This window comes from Diplotaxodon limnothrissa, linkage group LG20, assembly GCF_057381915.1.
Source record: "Diplotaxodon limnothrissa isolate DT_005_m linkage group LG20, D_limnothrissa_male_GT1.1, whole genome shotgun sequence".
Classification (NCBI taxonomy): domain Eukaryota; kingdom Metazoa; phylum Chordata; class Actinopteri; order Cichliformes; family Cichlidae; genus Diplotaxodon; species Diplotaxodon limnothrissa.
In genome coordinates, this window is record NC_140615.1 from 2,191,187 (window position 1) to 2,214,415 (window position 23,229).

General features: G+C 40.7%; 1 protein-coding gene across 1 annotated transcript; it reads right to left on the reverse strand.

The window, feature by feature from the left end:
• Positions 1-2,808: 2,808 nt before the first annotated feature.
• Positions 2,809-22,936, reverse strand: ngfa (nerve growth factor a (beta polypeptide)). Its single transcript, XM_085344899.1, has 3 exons — positions 22,786-22,936; positions 4,315-4,422; positions 2,809-3,982 (listed from the first exon to the last, which is right to left on the reverse strand). Exon 3 carries the CDS (start codon positions 3,969-3,971, stop codon positions 3,081-3,083), a length of 891 nt encoding a protein of 296 aa, XP_085201025.1. The 5' UTR covers positions 3,972-3,982; positions 4,315-4,422; positions 22,786-22,936; the 3' UTR covers positions 2,809-3,080.
• Positions 22,937-23,229: the final 293 nt, after the last annotated feature.

A 23,229-nucleotide genomic window follows, 5' to 3' on the forward strand; every position in this document is an offset into this window, starting at 1 on the left:
CATGCTACAATGGGCTTCGTTCAAAGACTCTTTGATTGCATGTGTGCAGTGATGGAAATGTAATGGAGTCACTGTTTTGAGTCGTGCTCACCTCTATGACGTCAATCTATTTCAGAAAAGTGCACATAAAGAAGATTCATCAAAGAAAAGCGATTTTTTGCTTCTCCTTTGAGACACTGATTTAAGCTTCAAGTGTCTTGTATAACTTCACAGCAACTGCAGCAAAATCAAAGGAAAATATGTCAGGGTTAGCAGACCGCCTGTTAGCAGCTCTTTCCAAAGTGAAAGGTATTTTGAGGCCACAATTTTAACATAAAAAACCCCCTTTGATCAGACAGCCTTGCTGTGATGAGGTTTCCTGGCAACACGATCAGAGCTCAAAAGCACCTGTGAACCCGCAGGGTTAGTGCAGGTGAGAGTGCAGCCAGGTATCTGGCAAGGATGTGAAAAGAGGTGCAGAATTCAACTGCTGTTTGGAAGAAATAGAGTTATGTGAGAGAAGTTCTCTGCTATTCATCTGAGTGTTAAGTACAGTTCTCTATGTGACCACAAGAGGGTAGCAGATTCTCACCTAAATAGAGGCTTTAGCCATGAATGCGCGAGTGCATGGGCCAAGTCCGGGACTTTACGGAGCCCCGCAAGGGACATGGGAGAAAAAAAATTACGATGAACTTTTGCGAGATCTCGCAAAAGTGCGTCTTAATTTTTTTTCTCCCATGTCCCTTGCGGGGCTCCGTAGGACTTTGCCCTCAGTAAGACCTCATATTTCAGTGATAGGTGGTGTGTTGTGGTTAGTGTATTTAATTAGCATGTCACAGATCTTATCAAAACACAACATCAAGTCAAATGACAAAGTCTCACTGTTGCCCATGAATTATTGTTATGATTACATGTCTTGTAGAGAGGGAATGTGATAAATATATTTTCCTAAATAAAAAAGAAACAACACAGGAATATGCAAAATGGTGACTGGAATTCATGCATCACAAGGGGCCTTTAGCTCAAATATAATCAATACTTCGTATCCCTTAGTCAACAGCTTCAGTCAAGACTAATTGTGCCCCATAGAAAACTGAAAATGCAGCCGGACAGTCATTGTTGTGTGGGAGAGAACGGTGAGGACAACCTATAGTGGATTCTTGGCTGCTTGAAACATTGATCTGTTGTATCAGCACCTATGTCACATAATCAAAAGCACATTTCTAGTCTATGTTTAACCATCAAATGCATCTCATCTCTTTGACCAAACATTCCTCCAAAGCTGAATTGTTTTATCAATAGATTTCGAGTTGAACTTTTGATGAGGTTGGAGGGTTACACCTTTGCTGTAAACAAGTCAAGGCTACTTCCTTAAGCTACTTTCTTTATAGTCACAATGAGGTTTTTGTGCAACCTTCCAGCCTAGCAGACATGTTTCACATTAGTTCTTTTTCCCCTCAGTTCCCCTTGATTGCCATTTCCTGACATTTCAGATGATTGATATTTTACCTCGGAGGTGTTCATGTTTGACTTGATATGATTACAGAGTCTTTCATGGCTTTGTAAGCTTCACATTTCCACAGCCACACTTGCTGAGTATCAAAACATTTGAAATTGATCATGCTATAGAAGCATTAGTTGACTTGCAGCACAAGTCCTAATAATCTGATTAAGGCCAAACAAGGTATTGAAAAATAATGTATTAGATGTTGCATTTACATGTGAAAAAAATGCTTGCATTTAGCTTATCTCATGAAAAAATGTGCATGTTTTCCCACCAGTGTCCAAACTTTCTAAGATCAGAAACATTAAAGCTGTTGTAGGCACTCATTGTGGCCCTAGTACCTTGCTAAGATACAGTTTGCTATTCTTTCTTTAGTTGTGAACCTGTCTCTATGCAATATTCATTCCTTCCAAGTACAAATGCACAGAGACTTCCCGTAGTGTTTACACCGGTATGCCAAGCTGGCGAGAAGTCACCACTACTGCTGGGAACACTGGGAACATCACAGCTAATAAATCTGTGTGTATAAAATGCAAAGCACGTCTCTCGTGCCTGCATGGAATGAATCACATTCCTTCAGGCATCGATGTTCACATACAAGTCTTTCTACTGCCTCCTCTGCTTTTGGGTGCTGGAATATCTTAATGCAGAGACATGAGTCACCAGAAATTTGGGAATTAAAAAAAAAGAACAAAAAAGAAAATAGAATAATAATAATAATTATGTGGTAACAATATTTGGAAAATATTTAAGGTGACTCAGTGTCTGGGCTTGTGACTTTTAGCTTTTGCACGTGGGAATCATTTAAAGAAGACAATGACTGTTAGAAACCCCGTGTTACTGCACATGTTGAGATTTCTCGTCCCCACTTTAACTGGTACTGTATATGTGAATATGCTTACAATATTTAATATAAGCAAAGATTATAAAGAAAGAAAACACAAGTACATCAAATAAAGTTTAGTGTCTTGTTTGTTTCCCCGAAGGTTACTGCTTTTGGATTTATCATGAGCTAAACGCTAAAGTTTATCGAACCTGTTTATAACGGCTGGTTGGATTTTGTAATGGTTTACAGAAGACAATGAAACTAAAGTTGTAAAGCAAAGAGCTAAAAGACGTTAAAACAACCAGAGTTGATCAGACCTGCAGATGTGTGACGGTCAGCATGATCTCAAACAGACACAACAAACCGGGCAAGTACTGAGGTGTTTAATAAATAACAGCATGAACAACACAAAAACAACAATAACATCAACATTAAAAGCTTGAATTCATTTTGTATATATACACATACGGTATATAATTTTATATTTGACTGTATAAACCATAAATATGACATGCAGTCCTCATAATTTAAAACAACCAGGACTTCTTTGACTGAGGTAGGGTCGGGGGGCCGAGGGGCTGGACAGATGTTCGAGTGTGTGGATGTGTGTGTTTGCATTAAGTACGTGTGTTGTTTGGATGCTTTGGTCAGTGGGGGTGTTTGTCTGGATGTGTGGGAAAGGATTACAGTATTAGCAATAAAGCTGCAGTGGCTGTTAATGAGAAATGTTTGTGCTCGGTTCATAGTCTGGTGGTCGGGCGTCCGCCTCAGTCAGTGCCCCCGTCTTCCTCCCCAAGACTTCCGGCTGAGGACGCACACACAGGCGGCATTGATGCGGATGTAACGCCAGGCTGTCTGTTCATTGAAGGTGGTGAGGGCACTTACAAAAATATGTGAGTTGGTGCAGTAGGAGTTCCAGTGGCGACTGTCGATGCCGAGACAGCCCGAGTTGCCTGATTTGGAACCTTGTTTTCCACCCCAACCCCCCGGCTTCCCTCCATTTGCGTTTCCAGAACCCCTTTGAGTAGGGGATCGACAGGTGGTCTCATAGAAGTACTGTTTCTTCACCACATTGTTGATTGTAACATTGGGCAGCACTTCCACTTCATTTCCGTACATGTCTGTGGCTTTTGTCAGGTTGCTCACCCAGGTATTCATGCTGTCACATACCGAGTACTCTCCTCGGTGCATGGTGCGTGATCCTGCTCGGCGCCTTACCCTCACCCCTCTAACTCCATCAATTTCATAGCCCTCACCTTCTAGGGCATCATGTGATGGTGGAACCTCACTGAAGACGACACGAGGTGAGAAACGGTAACGTCTCTTGGAGAAGAGCTTGGGATCCACCACTGGGATGGAGGGGTCAGGGAGGGAATCCAACGTAGAGTGCCCAACAAGAGGGCTCCTATCCTTTGCATTTAAAGCTGCCCGATGAGGCCTCTTGGTCCTGTGGTGGCTGGTCCTATGATGCTGCTTTGAAGTGTGTTCTTCAGTAAGATGGTCCCTGGCTACTGTGTGCTGTTGTCTTGCTCTGTGATTGGCTGCCGTCTGCTGTCCTACTTTGTGGTTGGGTGCCCCGGCACTCCGGGCCAATCCACCTCCCATGTTCAGTACAGCCTGGACGCCGATCAGGAGGAGCAGGACCAGTGATGACGACCTCATGGGCACACGTCCTAAACCAAACACAAACACGCAATTGAGATAATGTCACATGAATGTCTAAAGTGAAAAGTTTCACACATTTTCTAATTGAAATGCACTGAAAAATGTATGAAAGGATTGATAAATAGTTTCTAAGTGAGCAATCCACTTGGAAAATGTAACACTTTACCTTTACTGTGCATTTGTGACATCTAAGATTCAGAATCATTGACGTTGTCATTAAGGGGGCATTAGTTCTGTTCTTAGTTTGACTCTTTTGCTCTGATTCACTGAGCACTTCTTTGGTCCTGCTCAAGTATGTCTTGCTTTTTACGTGTTACTCTTGGTGAGTGTTTAAGGGTACCTGTGGAATGTGTCCAGTTGAAGTGTGAGCCCCTGTGGACTCTAGAGCCAGACTCCAATGCAGGTCGGGCCCCTCATGCCTGCCATCTGGACTCCGTGAACTACAGCTCTGCAAAAGACACACAAAAAACACACTAAATACTTGTGCAAATGTTATTTTAGTCAGATATAATACGCGTTGACATTTTCATAAATACATCTGGAGCTATCGTTTTTCAGATCAAACCAAATCAAAGGAAAAGTAATCTTAAAGGCAAACCTCCGACTCAAAAGGAGTATGTGTTTAAGTGCCCTGCAAAGGGACAAGATGGGCATAAAAGCCATTCAGAGCAATCAGGAATGTAAACATGCTTAACAAGCGGTTTCGTTTATTTAGACAGCCCCGCAAACCTGCCACCCTTTTTTTACCGACATACACAATTTATCATTACCTAACCTTATCTCATGCCGTGTACACACACTCACCATGTTTAACTTTAAGAGCTTGCGTTTTCCGTACACTGGAATGTGAGGCATTTAACACCTCATCCAGTGTTACTCGTTACATAGTGAACCTATGCACTGAAAATAGTGCCATGCATCTGTATGTGTACATGCACATAATGCTGTTTTCATGGATCGTTTGCACAGCGTCGCGTTGTGTGTGAATACACCCACTTCCTTCCAGACAAACACCCAGCAGGTCACAGAGGTCAGTGGAAGCTGGTGTGACAGCATTACTGTTATTTTTTAAACTTGTGTCGGTGTTTCACTTTGCTTGCTTAGTGCTGGAACACAAGTTTATTAGTGTTATAAATATTTAACTTAACATGTTTTACTGCTTTGGTGTGGGAGGCGGAGCCTTTTGAAAGGAGATTAAAGAAACGAGGAAGTTAGAAAAAGCAATTAGTGATATATGATAATCTTCACAAAACAACAACAAAAAAGAAACCTGATTTTTTTCCGTGATATTTTACAGTTTTCTTGCAAAAACCAGTTTTGCTGTAATCCTTGCAGTGTAGCACTTATAACCAGCAGAGGTCAGTGTTGCGTCTGAACAGACCAGCGTCCACCTTTCAAACAGCTGAAAAATATCAAAATGTCACTGGCTCTGTTCCCATTAGGAATATCAGCTCAGCTAAAAGAGTTTAAATCACTCTTCAGGTATTTTCCCACAAGCTAAGAATGTTAAAGTCCTTGACTTTTAATGTTCTTTAAACATGTTTCTGCTGTTGGCTTTGTAAAAGGTAATGATGCAGTACTCGAGTACTGTATTCGGTGCAGTTTTGCTCTTTACTCAAATATTAACGCTACAGCTTTCCTGCGGTTAGACAAAGCTTTTCATATACTCTTGTTTTTGTGATTGTTAGCTTTTGAAAGTAGATCCACGCCCTTTACTTGTGTAAATCTTTTAATGCAGCGTTTAACAAGCATCCAATACTTTTACGCTGTGCTATTGTTACGACGTCTTCTGTTAATACTTATTCAAACACTGCCAAAAAGTCAGTTTGGCAGCTGATCAGTAAAACAATCAAGTAATCACGGATGATGGAAACAGCTATAGTTTTATAAAACATACCTACTGGTTTTGTATTGTATTTTAGCTTCAATAAACACAACCATACACACACTTAAACACCCACACCCTGCACACATGGAGCCGGACCAAACAGGCAGTGAGCTGATTGATCCAGGCTGATGTGCCGCTCACTATTTGCAAGGCCTATGGTGAAGGATCCTCATGTTAAAAATATGTGGCTTATGTTTAATGCTGGTGGAGCGTAAACACTGCAGAGCATGAGCACACAGGTCAGAGCAGAACACCTCTGACTTACAGAATTACTTCGGCACTGCATCAGAATCGGCCTGACTATCCTTCTGACCTTCTCGCACAAATACACAGAAAAACAAACACACAAGCTGGTGTTTCTCCTGAACGTTGAGCAGGATTTACATCTCCTCCCTAAACTGTTTGTTTTACGATTCTGTGTAAGCACTACTGCGTTTTACACTGGAGTTTAAAAACATCGCCCACATTGAGCCTGGAAAAAAGAATCCTAGATTTAGGATTTAGGTGCTAACACCCTACATCAAACACTAGAGAAGGAAGATCATTGCAGCAGTGATAAAAAGTAAAATGTTGTACCTTGAAGAGCAGCAAAGCTAGAAGGAGACAGTCCTGTGGCCAAGTAATGACAGAGGCATTCCAAAACCGTTAAACCACAAACCAGAGAAAGGACAGACCCTGTATGGTTCATATTTCCAGACACTACACATGCTGTATTAATACACTGGTGGATAAACGAAACCGTAGTTCAATATTCTTTTATGATTCATCCATCAATATAAGGAGCTTCCCTTTTTTCACAATAAGCTGATTGGCCAGCTTTGTAAATCAAGACCATTTTCTCTTGAGTCATCCATCACTTTCACATGCTGGGGTTCCACGCACCACATGGCACTACCTGGTCAAACCAGACTGCCAAAGTTGATGAAAGCAAGTGGAAAAGATGACATTAGTCACACAGCTGCCGGGTTGTGACCTAGAAAACTAATCATTGGGCAACAGGAAGGGAAAAAGACTTTAGAGACCACATATGTAGCCAAAGACAGTGGAAACCAGCCACGCAGTTACTGGTACTGACTTTGTAACACTTCTTTTTTTTGCTAGTCCACAAGATGATCTAATGATCAGACTACAGTTTACAGCATTACACACTCGTGTGAAACAAGAAGGCACGAGAGCATCGCCTGCCATCACTCCGGGGTTAGTTTACAGTTAGCGAGGGTGTCTTCCTGTCTGTGTGATACATTAGTTATTAGTGACATGTCCTTGTTAAAAGATATGCAGGAGCAGCGTGTCAAACAAACACACGCCGCTCTCTCAGAGCGATGACAGCGGCCATAGATTATGAGGGGGTGAGAAAGAGAGACTGACAGCGGCAGAGATAGAGGGAGGAGGAGAGAAAAGAGGCCGAGCGCAAAACAGAGAAAGGTAAACAGCTTTTCTGTGTCTTTCATCAACCCAGTGGAGCACAGTTCCTCCTGCTGTCAACCACTGGAAATAATTATCAGGCAGGATGACCGCCAGGTCAACGTGCTCTCTCCTTTAACACACATCCAAATGTTGAAGATATATTTATTTCCTCTAAAAATGTTATCAGTGTTTAAAAAATTGGACTAGTTCGTGTTCAGTCTAAACGAGTTTTGCTTTTTGGAGAAAGTTTGAAATGAAAGTCTTTTTGTCACAACTCACTGTTGTAAGAGAGTTTGAACTTTTCTCCTCACAGCGACACACTCGCCGATAACATAACGCTTCGAAATAATCCTTACACTGCTTCCATTCACGATGTTTCAGCTACAGAAGGAAAATCACGTGTCACAGTTTCGATTAGCTGCCATGTGAAACCGATACAACAACCTGCCACGAGTTGTTGTCACATAAAATGATGTCATGCAGCGTTAAAATAACAATTAAATTACACTCCCCAAAGGTTCTCGGAAGGCTGAGTCTTTTCTTGGAAACACGTTAAAACTCCTATTTTTTGGCACAGCAAACGTGCAGCAGTCACCAAAATTAAAAGAATGTTTGGACTCTCTTACGCATTAAAAGTGTGGATTTCTTCCATATTTCAGCCGAAGCATTGTTATGAGTTATTTCACCCTCGATCAGCTGACTTCTTCTTTCTGTTTTCTCTGTGGCATTTGTGCTTTTCCTGATTTCAGTTGCTGCCAATGTAAGATTATCATCATGCTAAAAGCTTTCTCTTAAAACTGCTGTCTCACACTTATCTTACCAGTGTAACCATATTATCTTATTTATTAATTGTTTATTACTTGTTCCCAGTTTGTCACACTTTTTTCTGTCACTCTCCTGGTTTGTCAGGTTGTATCTGGTGATTCTTGATACCAGATGTGACCTTTACCTTTTAAGTTGTCTTAACTAAGCATTAGTTTTGCCAATTTGTAATTCAAATTGTCTGCATAAAGCCATTTAACCTTAGAGCCATCATTTTCTCAAGTGAATTTAATTGTTTAACTTAAAATATATATTTTAACCGCCACCACCAACAGAAACAAAAACCAAACTATATTAGAGGAGTTTAATGATAGTTCAGTTTTCCATTTACTATGATGCTGCCATTTTTTAAGCCTGTGTGGCGTACTGTTCTGCACCCTTGTTCCTCACCGCCCCCTGGTCTTTATGTTAAAAAGACATTTACATGGACAACAATAGCACCTGCTGTAAATCAGACATACTTCAACCACCAAACTTTGCTGCTTTAGCCACAGGACACGGGGGGAACGAGACAGGTAGTGTCACACATGCAGGCACACATAACCTGCTAAAGTACTTTACTCGTCGCAGGGATGACAAACGATGCGAGATATGGAGAACAAAATAACATTTGGTGTGCAAAATGTGGAGCTGGCAAATGCTACAGCGTGGAAAAACAAAGTATGAGGTCTCGACATGAACTTGAATTCACTCGATCGGTTTACTATGTCCAACAATAAAATATGTAAGGGTTTAACTATGCACAGGTAACAGCACATACAACTTTAAAATGTATTCCTCTGCAAATGAGTAGCTATCAAAAGACCGAGCGTTCATTTAAATGGTACTGGCAGCCATAGAGAGGCATGCTGGCAATCAGCTGAACATTTGGCTCAGTAGTTCAAAAAACATCTTAAATAAACCACAGCTTTGGGCTTTCTGCAAACATTTCAGTTACATTTGCCTGCAGTGTTAGAGGACTGTAAATGACAACGGCAGTAGGGGATGGTAATTGATAAGCAACCATCCAAAGGACAGCACCTAAATGATTCTTTATGAATATACTCTATTTTGCACAGCTGTTTTTGCCATCAGCTGTTGTAAAATAAAAGCTTCTGTATGTCTGCCGAGGGCATCTTGAGAATATCAGGGAAGAGGGGAGCCATGGTGTTGGAACTAAAGGGAACAAACTGGCAAAGAGCCAGCATCTTCATCCTGCTGTTTCGTGCTTTCTGGGTTTCTGTTTCTCTCCGTCTGTCTCTCATTTATCTGTCTCTCCATTTTTTTTTTTTTTTTTGCTCCTGGAATTTGACCCAGTGTTCATCTTTACTCTCACAGTTAAAAGCCAGAGGTAACTTCCTGAGTACATGACTGTTTCTGTGCCTAACAGCAAGCAGATCTGAGCACTATAGTGCATCTTTGCAGGTGCAAAGCACAGGGTCAGACCATTATCTTCTCGTCTTTGGGGAAAATTACGCAACCATTTTCTGATAAAATCCATAGACTCTAACTGGAGAGGGTCTTTCTTCTTTCCAACTCTTGCTGAAGTCAGAGCATACATAAATGTTTTGTTATGGGATAAAATAATATATATACTGGTTCTGCTTCAGAAGCCTTAAAGTGACTGACTTTTTTATATTCACCAAACACAAGGACAACAGGATTTCTATTAGCATTTCCTGTGGAATGAATTTTTCTTGGAACTGGAATAACTGGGCTTTGTGTCCGCATATGGCTTCACTTTTACACTTTTATTAAACTACTCAAGAGAAGTAGATGTCAAAGTGTTGTGTCAAGAGGATACAAATACAAATACATACAAATAAAAGCTGACAGTGTATCCGGCAGAATATAGGCGCAATAACATACTTATGTTGACTTTAAGTCACAGCTTCCCACAATGCAACAAAGCCCCGGGGCATTTAAGGGCGACCAAAATACTGAACAACAGTTCCAAGAATCCCAGGGCTCTTCCTATACTGTTGGACCTGAAAGTCTTTGTTGCCGAAACTTCGTGCAGCAACACATTCAATTTCATCTCTTGACAACATTTGTTCCACAGTCATGTTTTATTTACGGGTAAACCTGAGACAAAGCAAAGACGTGGCTGCAGTGCGACGTCAACCGTTCCACTGTTGTCACATGATGTCTTACAGTAAGTCGAACACTGATTCATCATAATAGAAAGACTGAATCATTGTGGCGTTCGTGAAAGGAACCTAAAATATAAACAATACTTTCATTCCAGCAGTAATTTGGAAGCAAAAGCAGCAAATCGAAGCTTGTTTGTACAAACAGGGCTAAAATTTATTCCACTGTCAATGAAAATATCAGATTAATGTCAGCATGCAACAAAACTGTTTATTAATGAACAACGTGAGTGATTCGCCTGTGATACAAAGCATGAACACCAGCAGCCCTCCTCCACTTATACCTTCTAGGCTGGCTTGACTCCACTCGGTTTCCATTAGGTGAAACTTTTTCAGTACCTGCTCCTAGTAAGCTGAGTTGATATGAAAATATGACATCACCAGACGTCATGAGATGCAGATGTTTTTGTGTTTAGTGGCTGATGGTAGTATTGGTAGCAGCCCGAAACGAGAAGTTTGCCAGGAGGTCTTTGAGCTGATGGCCGATCACGGGTACCAGCACACAGTGCCAAAAACCCCTGAGAAACATGAAGTGATTGCTGGGACGAACTAAAAGGAGTGGAAGTGGTTTAATCAAATGGATGATGGCGTATATGGGCACCGACCAGCGATCAATGGGAGGGAGAGTGGCCTCGACTCTGTCACTTAAGTTCATTTAGCAATTAGTAATATGTGATCATCTAAGCAAACACTTAAGTCACAGTGGCGCCAGTGTAGAGTCAACTCTCTCTTAATGTACAATCGCCAAACTCTGCTGGACCTTCTTCTGAGAGCAAAATATGAAGCCGAAGTGTTCTCAGACCACAGCCGCTGAGGAGACAAGTACCAGACAGCTTTGAATTTGTTCAATAAGATTTAAAATCTTGGCTCACTCACTCTCTCAGCTGTCGGTGAGATGTATTAAGCAAGTTTTATAACTTTGTTTCTGACCAAACTGCTCAACTACTTTCTATAATCTTACTAAAAATGTTGGTTGTTCGATTCCAGCCGAGTTCAAGACATGACAGTTTTTTGGAAGTCACTCAAAACCTCAGTCAGAGCATCACAGTTTTGTTAGTGAAAGCCATTCTCTCCATTTTTCACCCCCTTTCTTTCTCTCCACATAATGGGCCCATCCCCAATCAACCCACCCTCTCCCTGCACTGGACCAGTGGACGTGGGAGGCTGATCCTCCAAGCCTTGAAGTCAGGATGAACACAATGATTAACATGTTTTCCAGAACCCTAGTTTTTATGACCTTGACATTCAACAATCTTCTCGTGACAAGTGTTTAATCTTTTGGCTCGGCTCTGGTAATAACTCCCCCTTCCTGGTGAGCATCTAAAAATCCCACAGCAGCACAGAGACATGAGGAGGGCCAGAGGCAAGAATGCCTGTCTGGCCACAGACAGCGATGAAGACAGAAGGATGGAGAGGAAGGAATCAGATACATCAAGGGATAGGGAGAGGCAGCAATATTGGAGGGCGGGATGCATATGGGCAATAAGATATCTAGAGAATTACACACATAAAGGAGCATGTGAGAAGCAAAGTAAGGAAGGGCAAGTTTATAGTGGAACAGACACTGAGACAAAGAAGAGTTCAAGGACAGGGTCAGAGGGAGGAAATAAAGGCAATGGGGAGTTACAAAGCATTCAAAAGAAAGGAAAACGTGGAGTTTCATCACTTTGTGTCTTCTCTCAATAGCTTTAACAGAAAACCAGCAGTTTCAGGCTTGAGTTAGATCATATTGTAGCTTTATTGTTAGAGTAAAACTCAAACACCATTTATGCAGAGTTTCACTCATGCTGTTACTCGTCCAGTTGGGGAACGTGTATTATCTAATCAAAATGGCAAAGAGTGGTTTAGGATTAAAAAATTCTCTGACTTGATCCATCTTCCAATATGAATATTTGTAATATCAATACAAACACATGCACCGTTGGGAAGATGTATTTGTCCCTTTTCTGATTTTTGCTTTGTTACATATGTGTTCACTATATTTGAGTTAACTAGACTAAAATCCAGTGATCTAAAGAAACTCAAGAACAGCTGAGAAAAGGTTACAAAGTCATTTCGAAGGCTTTGGAACTCCAGTGAAACGCGGTGAGCGCCATTATCTATAAATGGAGAAAACGTGGAACAGTGGTGAACAGCACTCACAGTTAGTGTTAATGATTTATGGATAAGAAGAACAAAGAAAAAGGCACAAAAATTTGGGTAAATATTTGGAGGTCCGTCTTGTCTGTGGACTGGCAAACTCAAAATTTGAACTTTTCGCACTATTTCGGTCTGGTGTGAAACTAACACAGCATTTCATAAAAAGAACATCATACCCACCGTCAGACATGGACCTGAATGACTTGCCATTAATGATGGAACTATGAACTCTTCCAGTAAATCTTGAAGGAGAATATCCATCAGTTTATGCTCTAAAGTTTAAGTGCACTTTGCTTATGCTGCAGGATAATGATTCGAAACACACCAATAAATTCACGTCTGTATAGTTGAAAACCCTCTAATGTGATGGAATTAAAACAACTGTGCAAAGAAGTGGGCCAAAATTCCCCCACCGTGATGCAAAAGACTTATTGCCACTTATCACATATGCTTAAATGCTGTTCTTGCTGCCAAGGGTGGCACAACTAGTTATTAGCTTTATGGGGAAATTACTTTTTCACATAGGGCCATGTAGGTGTGGACAGCTTTTTTTCCTTCAATAAATGAAATCATCATTTATCTTTACTTTTAATGAATTGAAACATTTAAATGTGACAAATATGAAAAAGAGTAAGAAATCAAGAAGGGGAAAAAAAACTTAGTCAGTATACTTCAAAGAAACTGAAGTATACTGACTTGTTATTATTCAAAGGCTGCATAGGGAGAGAGCAGGCTAAACTGGTTAGTTTTCAGGATTGCGGTGAAGTTTACAGTAATATATTATTGTGGCACTTACAATATAAAGCGCCTTGAGACAACTGTTGTTGTAATTTGGCGCTGCATGAATAAAATTGAACTGAACTGAATCGAATGTGCGGAGCAGCTGTGATGTTCATGGACAGTGTTATGTTACATCAAGGTTGCACAAATCAAATTAAATTTAAGGTGATGTTTTTGATTAGATTAACTCACTGAATTCTGCCTTTATACTAGATCTATGCTGTCAAAGCTGGAGAATCAGCGACGATGGCTCTTATAAGATCTGCTTATATCTTAATAATTCATTTGGCCGATCACAACATAAAACACCAGCACAGGTCAGCTGATCACAAAATGTACACAAAATGTATTTCTAAGTTTTTCATTTTCCCACGCTCTACCACTTCAACCAACGTCACCTGCCAAATCCCACTTTAACCCCTGGCTATACTTACTTGAAGAAGCAAAATCATCCATCTACAATAAATGCAACAGTAAGTAGAGTCATTTATTAGATTTCCTTTGGTTGCCTTTACTTGTGTCCTTCATAACATTATGTTCAAGGTGAGTATATTCATTAGAATTGGTATTTAAGTTTAAATAAATTGTGTATTCCCTTATATTAATATTATTTTTGTATGATACTATTATGGCATTAGATTCAGTGAGCTGGTAGCAATGTCCTCCAAAGCTTGATTACACTCCAGAGCCTGTACTTCAACACTTCTACTTGAGTAAAGAAGTTGAATCTTAGTGCTCAAACCTTTAGCAGAGTATTTTTAACAGCAGTATCTGAGGAGACAAATGTGTGTAATTTTGCCACCTCATGGTATTGTAAACAAATCAGCAGCTGAGCAACCCCCGAGTGAGTCATCCAGGTAGATTTCAGCGCAACGTAAAGTGAAACATGGGCGTAAATAGACAGATGTGCTTGCTAAGAGACTAAAACTTTCCATTACGCACCGTTTATGTTGCGGTCTGTCTGTCGCCATGAGCACGGGTGTGGTCACGCAAGACTGAGTATATGCTATGTCAAACATTAAGATATGCACGCAAGATTTTCTCTAAATATTCTTAATTGAATTTGGTAATGGTAGCATATACGACACAGGAAACACAACTAGTTCTCACGTTTGACAGACAGCTAAAAGGAAACTTTAATACATGGAAAGTAGTTCTGGTTGCATCCCTTCATGACGCTTCAAATTAATTCAAATTAATTTTAAAACATAGTCAACAAATACAGAGGAAACAGTCTGAAAGGCTGGCTGAATAGTTTTACCTTCCACTTCTTTCTCATAATACTTTTTAGATTTAACTGATTAATTGCTTTTGTTTTTGGGGTCTAGGGCGAAGTGTTAACCAATATTGCTCCATGACGCTAAAGAAGCAAAATATGCAAAAATTACCCTAATGGTTGTGTTATATTTTATAGATTTTAATAAAAAGGCAATATTGAAACAATTTAGGTGTCACGGTTTGCCGGGGCAAGCCGTGTGGAGTTGGAGAAAGGACCCAAAAGGCGGCAGCTCTGGTGCAGGTGAGTATTTATTTACAGGAGTGGGTACAAACAGCAATGGTGGGTGAACATGAAACCGGAAACCTAAACTGGGGAAACTAACAACACAAACCAGAAACGAAGATGCAGGGAGGTCCGAGGAAATACATACGGGGAGACGAGGGGAAACAACACAGACGAACCAGCAACTAAGACAGAAAACACAACTTAAATACACTCAGAGAACACAGGGAGATTACACACAGGTGGGAAACACAGCTGGGAGTGATTAACATGACGAGACTAGGGAGGCAAACTGAAAACACTCACATAAGACGCAGACCTTCACAATAAAACAGGAACTTACACATGAAAGGACACAAACTAAGAAACGCGGACTAGATACAGGAACACACGGGCAGAACAGAGTAAACACTAACCAGAGGAACCAAAATCGAAGAGAAAACACAAAAGGACCCAGGATCATGACATTAGGTCCCAGTCACACAGGCCTAGAGACTGGTTGGCAAGTGCTTGGCAACCACCAGTTGCTAGGGAAATTCCCTGATCATTTGTGAATGGTTCCTGTCACTGTGAAATCAACTGCTAAGCCCCATATACACACACCTAAATTTATATTTTCTGACTCATTGGAGAGCGTTTGTGGGAGGTTGCTTGTAGTCTGCAGGTGAAATTGTTCCCAAAGTTGTATATGGAACAAAAACCTCCATGTGAAACTGTTAGCAAAGCAGTCAAAAGCACTCTCTTTGAGACTAATTTCACCCAGCAACCCCCAGCAACCACTAGGGATGGGTACCGGTATCGGTTCTGTCATAAACTGTAGTAACCAGACCGAAAAGCAGCGCACATTTCGGTGCTTTATTTCGGTGCTTTTTTTCCCTGAGCTGTGATACACTTTAGATTCTAGCCAATCATTTTACGTTTCCGAGCGTAGTAGGCGGGTCCAGGTACGTACGTTCTTTTAGAGCAGAGCTACAGATTAAAAATGCCCAAAGCGAAGCGGTCAAAGTCTGGCTGTACTTCACAGCAAAAGAGCAAACTCAGCAGCAACAAGTGCTCTAAGCTGATACTGTGATACTGTCAAAGGAGGTAACACCAAGAATTCGATTAAACAGCTGGCGACGCATAGCGTTTTTTTAAAAGCCGAGAAATGCGCCGTATTTGATAGTTTGCTGCGAGACCTCACACCGTGCACATCTACTGCGGGTGTGGTGCCTGTTATCAGACCCGGAGTTAGCAACATCCCCCAAAAACCCGAAGAGGAGAGTCCTGGCCCCTAGCCCTGCCAGTGTAGCAGAAATGATGATGATGCAGCAGCAGCTGTTCTTCTCTGCGTGAGTAGCTTAATGTTGTTTGTGTGTAATTTACGTTGAGTAGGCTAACCACGTTATTACATTAATGCATGTAAGGTGAACTAGCAAACACCGTCGTAGTTACATGCGGCTGTCTTCTTGTTTGATGGCAGATACTCCCTTCACCCTGGACAAAAAGGCTAAAATGACCAAAGAAAAAGTGGAAAACAGTTAAACATGAGAGGTTTTTAGACAAAATTGGTGTTTTTTCCATCGATTAAGCACTGCTGCCAGCCAAGAGTGATGCCATATATGCCCCATAGCTGCAGAAAAGGCTAACATTGTTATCTTTTTACAAAAAAACAGCTGAACATGAGAGGTTTTAGGACCAATTTTGTGTTCTCCATTCTTTAAGCACTGGTTTGAGCACCGTTTAAGCACCGGCACCGTTTCAAAAGTACCGGTTTGGCACCGGTATCGGATAAAACCTAAACGATACCCATTCCTAGCAACCACACGCCAAACAGTAAAGAAATACAGGTTATTCTCAAGAAGTTGCCAGAGGGTTGTTGACTGGTGACTCTTAATCAAAAACTTTGTGGTAACAATGGCAGAAAGTTCACAACCCAACTCACCTCAAAAGACAGCAATAATATAATAATAAGGAAAAAACTGGCCCCACTTTTTTGAAAGCAGCGCTCACTCTGGGTTTGGTAAATATGCATTAGGTTGGGGTTTGTTTTTTTTAAATTTGGGAGCTATGGTTTTATTCTTAACTGATAACTGCTATACGCCTGGTCCAGTGGAACAGACAGCCAGTGAACAGCAGCTTATAAAGGTTCACTCACTGCATGAAAAACACAGTGCTGTTAGTTTCTGATTCAATCTTTAATAATCTTATTAACATCTCAGTCTGTGATATATGTAACATTGTGGGGCAATTAGGGAAACTAGGTGATTTTTGGAAGCCTGTCTGCAAGGCATGAGAACTACCATCCATCTGTGCTCTAGTGTTTGTGCTAAAATGCTAAAATTGTTAAAAAGCACATTCCTGTCTGTTGTAATGGCAGGCACTCAGACTGGGCCGGTTTTAAAAGAAATCTGTGGCTATTTCTAATGTTTCTTATTCTTATCTAGTAAGGCTGCAGCATTAACTTTTAAACGTGTTTATGACGCACAATCATACATGAAACAGATACTTTCACATTAAGTCAGACTGAAAGACATTAGTGGATGTCTGAAGGAGGCATAAGTGCTGTATATTGTTAATGCATCCAAAAAAAGTCAAATTTGAGGCTGAACTTTGCCAGCTTTATGAAAACCAGGATACCCAGCTTCGTCTCTAGTTAACCAAACAACACTGATTACTGCAGTCCATGTTGTTGCACTCTTATAGACAGGCTTGTCAGAAGTGCACTGAATCTGCTCAAGATTGTACAAAGAATCTTGTTTTTGTCCCTCCCAGTGTTTGTTTGATTGTACCATGATACCTCTTACTAAAGATTTGACCGAACCAGTTTCTATTCTGTGTGGTCTCCACATCGTGCTGTCATCACTCTCTCTCTCTGCTTCTATGTCTCTCACTCTCCCTATCTCCCTTTTCATATCTCCCTCCTTTCCTGACTCTCCCACACTTTTCCCCTCTGGCTGATGTCTAACACCTGTCTGCATGGGACCTCCCAGGCCCATCCTCTGTCTGTTAGCAGCATGCCATGTTCACTGTGTGAGCAGAGCTCTGGTGAAAGAGTAAGTGGCTACTTTCCAGCACAGCTCTATGTGTGTGTATGTTTTTTTTGCATGTAAGTGACTTGGAACAGGAGTTTAGATAAATGAATATTTACTATGGAGCTTAATACAAGGCTTAAAAGAGAATCTAGCAGAGAGAAATTGCTGCCTGCAGCATCATACGCCCCAAAAGTCCTGAGGACTCACCATTAATCCGTGAGTTTTAACTGCAACAAAACTCGATGACAGATAAAACGGATAGTTTGGAGGAGAGAAAATTGCTTGTAAAGTCCTTGATGTATTGGTATTTTGCAGGATCCTGTCTGGCTGAAACAACTATATGTAGAACAACACCTTGTTAACTCCTGCTGGCTGTGCAGGAGGCTAATCTGTTACGACTAGCCAGTGGCTCATCCTCATGCATTCTGTGCATTCTGAAATCGGCAGAATCAAAATGAGTGCATAATGAGAGGCTTCGCTTGTATCCTTGGGGCTAAGGCGTGTCTATGTGTTTGAAGGGTATCCAACACAAACATGTATACATACACATGTACACACATGCGCTTTGTGAATACTCATTGACAAACCCCATTCTCCCACTGCTGGGCTTGGTGTCCGTTACTATTACACTCTGTATTGTGATAGCTTCTGATAGCCAGGTGAGAAAATTGTATCACTTTAAAATTTATAAGAAGAGATGTTTGTGTAGAGTAAAAAAAAGAACATTGTTACAAAAAAAGGTCTATTGTGAACTATCAGGCTATTTTCACGAGGCTTTTGTACTGAATCTAAATATTTGAGGAGACCAAGTATTTTGTTCTGTTGATGGCAACAAGAGCAAGTTTCATGTCCAGACAAGCTATAGTTAAACTACCAATTGGGTTAAAGGCAAAGGAAAGTGAGAGTGAGACAGTGTCATCACGTTAATCCAAATGTACACACACATCTAACGAGGAGTTGCAGTGAAACAATTCACAACATCAGACAAACACAAAGTCAACAGATTAAGACCACAACACTGTTATTATAGCTGTAAGAAAGGCCATTTTTCAGCTACTGTGTTTGTGCTGCGTGCACATGCATGAAACCAGAGTAAGCCATAGCTAAAAGTCACAGAGGCATTTATGTGGAATGAGCAGGCATGTCAGTACATTTAGATGTATTTTTTGTAGGCATATATAGTACTATGCACACAATAGAGATAGAAATAAGATCAGAGCACACAGACATAACCCTTTGATGCAGCACCTGTCAAAATCAGATCTTCAACACAGAATTGCAACTGGATTCAGTTTTCATCTGTGGAAAAGTCCGGAAGCGTGTTTGTGTGCAGCGCAAAGGGGCAGAAAACCAGGTCCATATAAAGAATCCTGCACATGTTTGACAAGAGCCCTGTTCAAATCCAGTAAGTTACAAATGTCAAACAATGTTAGCTGAGATTTCTGTTGAACACGTTTCCTTCCAAACATTGTGAGAAGATGTTTGTAAAAGAGATGTCAACAAGAATTACAGCAGAAAGCTGATGTTACATTTCCGATATTTTATATATATATTTTTTGTCTGTTCTGCTCAGAGCTCCTTCGGGATTCTGACCTGCAGTGGCCTCCAGATCCCGCTTTTCCTACACAAGCACAGAGGTATAACCTCCAACTCTGACCTTTTACCTTTCCCACTGATTTCAGACAGACCCTTCGACTAGTTTACTTTACGCCAGATGTTCTCACCCGACTTTGTGTATTGACCCAAAAGATAACCAGCGCCCTGGGTTTACATTCTGACCCATGAACTATCGAGAAAGAGGGATGCTTCCTTCTGCTTTATCGAGCATAACCATCACTCATAGAGAAAGAAACGAGATTCCTTCACCTAATAAATTTTAGTTATTAGATTCATTTTTTAAAGTCAAAGTTTGACTTAAACAGTTTTAACAAAACCTACACCTTAAAACTACTAGTTTACTAAATTGTAAAATTATGGTAAAATAATCAAATAAGCCTTTATATCAAGAAATCTCATCTTCACATCACCAATGATATATTTTCACCACACTGTAGCACATAAGGATTTAGAATACGCACAATATTACTAATTTTACTACCTGTTGTGTAATGCTACGAAAAGTGTTACTCTAAAGGATGCATGAAGAATCATGAAGCATGGAAAAGGCTTGCAAAGCAATTCAGAGGCTGATCAGGTGTGCAGATAATGCTTGTGGGCAGGTGTAAATGCAAATGATTATTCTGCCTCCAGCTTTTGTGGTCTGATAAGACATTATCATCCAGTGTGAAGAAACCTTTAAATATTCTGTTGCCAACTGGCACCGCCCCGTTTTTTCTAGTTCTGCAAGTAGTACTTGAGTGTAATCTGGTGATACGGTATTTTTACTGAAGTAGCATGAAGCTGTGGGTTTTAAAACGTCACCTAAATTGCGTCACATGACTCCCATCCTATATTAGCCTGCAGATTACTGCATGAATAATCCTAATGCTTGGCACACAGTTTAGTCACATTAATAATCAAAGTGCAACTGATAATTTAAATAAAGATGTCCATCAAAAGAGATATAATAAAAATTTTCATTGTTCATTGAAAACCCAACTAAAATTATGTTTATTTTATGGTGTTTGCAAATCTAGAGTCACTTTAAGAGCTGTTTGTCGCTGGCCTCGGGTTAAAGAATCAAAGATAAACTGACAGTACAGGTGTGCTGTCACAGCCTCTCCCTTGCCCAGGTGTCCTATACAACCATTCAGTCTAGACAGCCCACATCATCTCCTCCTTTATGTGTTTCAGGGGTGGATCCTGTTCTTGTCAAAATCCGAGTGACTGCAGATTCAGATTATGTCACTTGTCCACATAGCAAGCAGAGCAACAAGCTGTCAGTGGTGTTTGAGTCTTAAACTGACAAAATGATAAAAATGCAGCATGTAGAACAAGAAGGGATAAATGTATTACGCTGGTCTGTAACTTTAAAAAGGTCAACACGGTTATTTTTTTTTCTGGGTAAATAGCTGTGACATAAAAACACTCTACAGTATGTTTCCTTATGGCCATTCTTTGCTGCACATGAATATGTTCCTCTTCACTGTTTAAGTAGTTTAATACTTGTTCATTTGTAAAGAGTTACTCTGTTACGCTCTCCCTCCCTCCCACACACACACACACGCACACACACACACACACACACACACACACACACACACACACACACACACACACACACACACACACACACACACACTAATGCACACATACACAACTGCACACACTGGTGCTAACATAGGGAAAGCTGTAACTCAGCTTCAAAGGGAAACCTGAGAGGGTCATGAATAATCACAGACATCTTTGTCTGCGGGGGAAAACAGCACTGTCCATCTGCCCTCCATACATATACGAACGGTAGTTCATATGGCTTAAGTTGTTTTTAGCATTGGCATTGGATGCATTGCTAGGTTTGAAAGATTTACAGGGTAAAACCATTTCTGTTTCAATTGCAAACACAGTTACACACAGGAAAACCTTTTGTTTTCTAATTATTAGAGAAAAAAAAGGTAAAAGCAAAAAGAGAGATATGTCATAAATTGGACTTTTACAAATTTAGCAAGTGTCCAGGTCGGTCTGCATAGATGGCAGACCGGCAGCTAGGTCAACAAGGCGTACTCTAGATATAATCAGTAATAACAGTTACTGTGATTTCCCTTTCAGAAAAAGAACCTGTTTTGCTTGAGAAAACTCATTTCAGACCTGAAGTTTGACTACGGCCTATCTTATTTTTATTTTTAACTTACAAAACATTCATTTTAACTAAGCCTTGGCTGACTCCTCCTGCGTTAACCATAAAGAAGAGCATGTCATGTAGGATATATAGTCAGGTTGCTGCAGCACTTTGCCAACAGAGGGCCAACAGAGAGGAGATGAAGGCAATCACATCCCCTCCAGTAACATCAGCCATTTACTTATAACTTCACTGTTTTTAAAGAAACTTTACTTCTTTACTCGTTCCAATCTGCAGTAACCTCAGCTGTTTTTATTTTATTATCTAACACAAAGGTGCATAAATACAGTACACTGCTGCTGAAGCAGATAATACAGGTACGTTGGTGGGTGACAAAACATAACAGCTATCTATATGATACCTATATTGATATATCAGTGTTGATATTTGGTGATTTTATGGACCACAACCAAACAGCATCCTCGGCACATTATATTAGAACCAATGAATGTGTTTTTCACAGAGAGCCACACGTATATGACAAAGGTGAAGCCTTTAGTGACACTGTTGATTTGCTTCATGTTTGTTTGTGTGTGTAATCTTTGGCTCACTGTGACATTCCTCTCCTGTCAAACCCCGAAAGGAATTCCCTCGTAGGAGTGGCAGGCGTGAGGTCTGTGTTTAGCACCCACGCTTGCTTGCATATACACACACACACGCACGCATACACAACACAATTTTAAAAATTTAGTTTAAAGAGTTGAAAAAATGATTAGTAGCACACCTTATAAACAACAAGCCCCACCCAGGTGTGAGGACACCCTCAACATGCTTCATATTGGACACTGGAGCTCATCAGAATCTGCAAGTCTTTTGAGAATTGTGTAACATGAGTGGAGAGAATGACAGATAGAAAAAAGAGAAAGAGACAGAGAGAGAGGGAGAAAAAGAAAAGGTAACCTGATGTCCCAGGAGTTTTCTGAACAGTAAACGGGTTCCCATTGAAGTTTGAAGAACCCCCTTTTTTTCTACTCCTCACCTCTATTCTCTCCTTCTTTCTACACCCTGTCCTCCTCCGTTTGATCTTTGCATCTGCAAATACCTGAAAAACCTCTGTACCCGGCTCACAACATTAAAATGACATAGAAATGCAATCATCAGCAACATTATCTCAGTAAACTTTTAATAGTGCCTCATGTATGTTGCAGTCAGCTGAAATCCCCCCTCTCTATAGAAAAGTGGCTGCTGCTGTTCTCAATCTCAATTTAGAGGCTCAACTTACATTTAACAACATGCTCTCAGAGTTTCTGTAATAGATTCTGCTTCTGTGCCATGTGTGGATACACGCCCCGCATATTTACAGTGTTTAATAAAAAGAAAAACAAAGCAAAAAAAAAAAAGCAAGGTAGGACTCACCACCCTTTAATGCTCCTTTTTCTTTCTCCCCACTGAGTAAAAACTTCCACAGAAAGTCTGCTATATTCCACCTCACTCTCTCCAGGCCTGGGGAAGAATTGCCCCAAACTCAAAATCCCGCTCCTACTTTTAAAGCTGTGAATCCAGGTCTTGGGCCATCCACTTCTGTCTGTCTCCCTCCCACACTCTTTGGGAAATGGACTGCTCTAAAAGTTTACAGTCCCAAAGCTTCTCCTCCCTGCTGTTTGGCTCACAGCAGGTCCTAGTGCCTACCCTATCCACGTGCGTCTGTGACAGAAAAAAGTGGCACTTTTAATAAATGTTCAATAGTGACATTCATTTTTTCTTTTCTCCGTTCATCCATGTGTGTATAAAACAGTGGAAAAAGCCTCCATTTGATTCAGACAGTTCATGTGACAGTTGAAGTCATATGTAAGGTCAGGA

Bases quoted from the DNA above. Each gene is read 5' to 3' on its own strand.
- ngfa (XM_085344899.1), bottom strand. From the start codon at position 3,971: ATGAGGTCGTCATCACTGGTCCTGCTCCTCCTGATCGGCGTCCAGGCT.